The sequence below is a fragment of the Sinocyclocheilus anshuiensis genome, unplaced genomic scaffold (genome assembly GCF_001515605.1).
Source record: "Sinocyclocheilus anshuiensis isolate Anshui unplaced genomic scaffold, SAMN03320099.WGS_v1.1 scaffold1403, whole genome shotgun sequence".
In the NCBI taxonomy this organism is placed as follows: Eukaryota; Metazoa; Chordata; class Actinopteri; order Cypriniformes; family Cyprinidae; genus Sinocyclocheilus; species Sinocyclocheilus anshuiensis.
In genome coordinates, this window is record NW_015538003.1 from 197,286 (window position 1) to 199,083 (window position 1,798).

The 1,798-nt window shown below is 36.3% G+C and overlaps 1 protein-coding gene across 1 annotated transcript in view; it reads left to right on the plus strand.

Moving 5' to 3' along the window:
- LOC107676634 (neurogenic locus notch homolog protein 2-like) overlaps positions 1-1,798 on the plus strand; it is a 95,093-nt gene that overhangs the window by 80,080 nt on the left and 13,215 nt on the right. Inside the window, 2 exon segments of the mRNA XM_016471222.1 lie at positions 1,106-1,225; positions 1,409-1,561. Of these exon segments, the coding sequence (XP_016326708.1) occupies positions 1,106-1,225; positions 1,409-1,561 (273 nt within the window).

Consider the following 1,798-nt stretch of genomic DNA (forward strand, 5'->3'; position numbering starts at 1 on the left):
TAGATGATTTTCACTAAAATTTGATGGCCTCCAGTATATTTTTCTGTATGAATATTTGAATATGCAATACACTAAAACAAAGACCAGAGCCTCTACTTTTAAACAAACAAATGGTTTTATTCTAGCTTAAAGCATTCTTTTTTTTATCAACACTTGAAATAATTGAAGGAAACAAACTATTTATGGTTATTTGTTGAATATTTCGAACAACTGAAATCTTATTTCTGAAACATCACATTTCAGTTTTATTGTAAAAAGCAAGTTTCCTAAAAAAGAAAAGAAATGAATATTGCCATGTCAAAAGTAGAAAATAACCAGCATCTCTTGCAAACAAAATAGCCTACATTTTAAATATTGTCATGTGAAAAGTCGAAAATAACTTGTATCTCTTGTAAATTAATAGGCTATTATTTTAAATAATGCAATGTGAAAAGTAGAAAATAATAACTTGCATCTCCTGTAAACAAATGTTTTAAATAATGAATGTATGCAAATAGAACACTGCTGATTAAGAGAAAGGGCATGGCACCATCTCATTGATCTTGTCCTGACACTCTATATGTGTATTTACTCTAGGTTCTTACTGGCTGTTCACACAGAACACGTCTTTGTGTCTAAAAACGCGAGATGCAGTGCTCAGGAATGGTATAAAAAAAAAAAAACGCAGCACAGAATGCCTACTCCGTTGTGTTATGTCAACCTGCTACTGTAAACAAAAGTTTGCAGTGCTTGCCCCACCTCCGGGGTCTTCTGGTTGATCCACTGTTTTGGAACTGACATTGATGAGCGGCGCTGCGTGTTACTGTGTGTAATGCTGCGTTTAACACCCCACTTATATGCAAGATGCTGCAAAACACGCGAGCGCAACGGTCATACACATCCATATAGCGCCGACGCGGTAGTATGTTTTTAAGGGGAAAGTATTAATAGGATTAAAAAAACGAAATAACCGACATGGGAAAATTACGTCACAGGTTCTGAATTTCGGTTTCGATTTCTTTTCGATTAATCGTCCAGCCCTAATTATTAATACATTCTTTAATTCATATAAATATTAAAACACTCTATAATTTATCCACAACTGACTGTACTGCTCGGTTCTCAGGGAGACACTGTGAGGATAAGTTAGTCCCCTGTGATTCTCAGCCCTGTCAGAGACGAGGGGTTTGTCAGCCATCCCTGGATTACACCAGCTATACCTGCCTGTGCCACAGCGGATGGGAAGGTAAGTGCTTTGAGTTTGTGTGTGGGTGTGTTTTCATTCCTCAAGAGTATATTTGATGTAGAGACAACCACATATAACACCTGTACTTTGATCACTGATCACATGATATTCCCCGTAGTAGATTTAATTCATGAAAATCTATCCAAAACATTTCAAGAGTGTCTGTCTGATATATGTGTGTAGGAGCCCAGTGCACAGAGGATGTAGACGAATGCAAGAAAAACCCATGTCAGAATGGAGGTCATTGTCGGAACACAGTGGGCAGCTACAGATGCGAGTGTCAGCCTGGATACAGTGGGGTCAACTGCCAGACTAACATCAATGACTGTAGCTCAAGTATGTGTCATTACTACACAGATTCATTCACATGTTGTGGATGAGTGACAGACAGTAAATGCATCCTTGTGTTGACATCTTCTGTTTGAAGGAGAGTAGTGTAGCCTAGTGGTCAGAGATCAACTAAATTACCAAAAAAAATAAGTTTAACGTCACAAGGAATATATCTATATACATGTATATACATATCATTTATATATATATATATATATATATATATATATATATATAATTTTA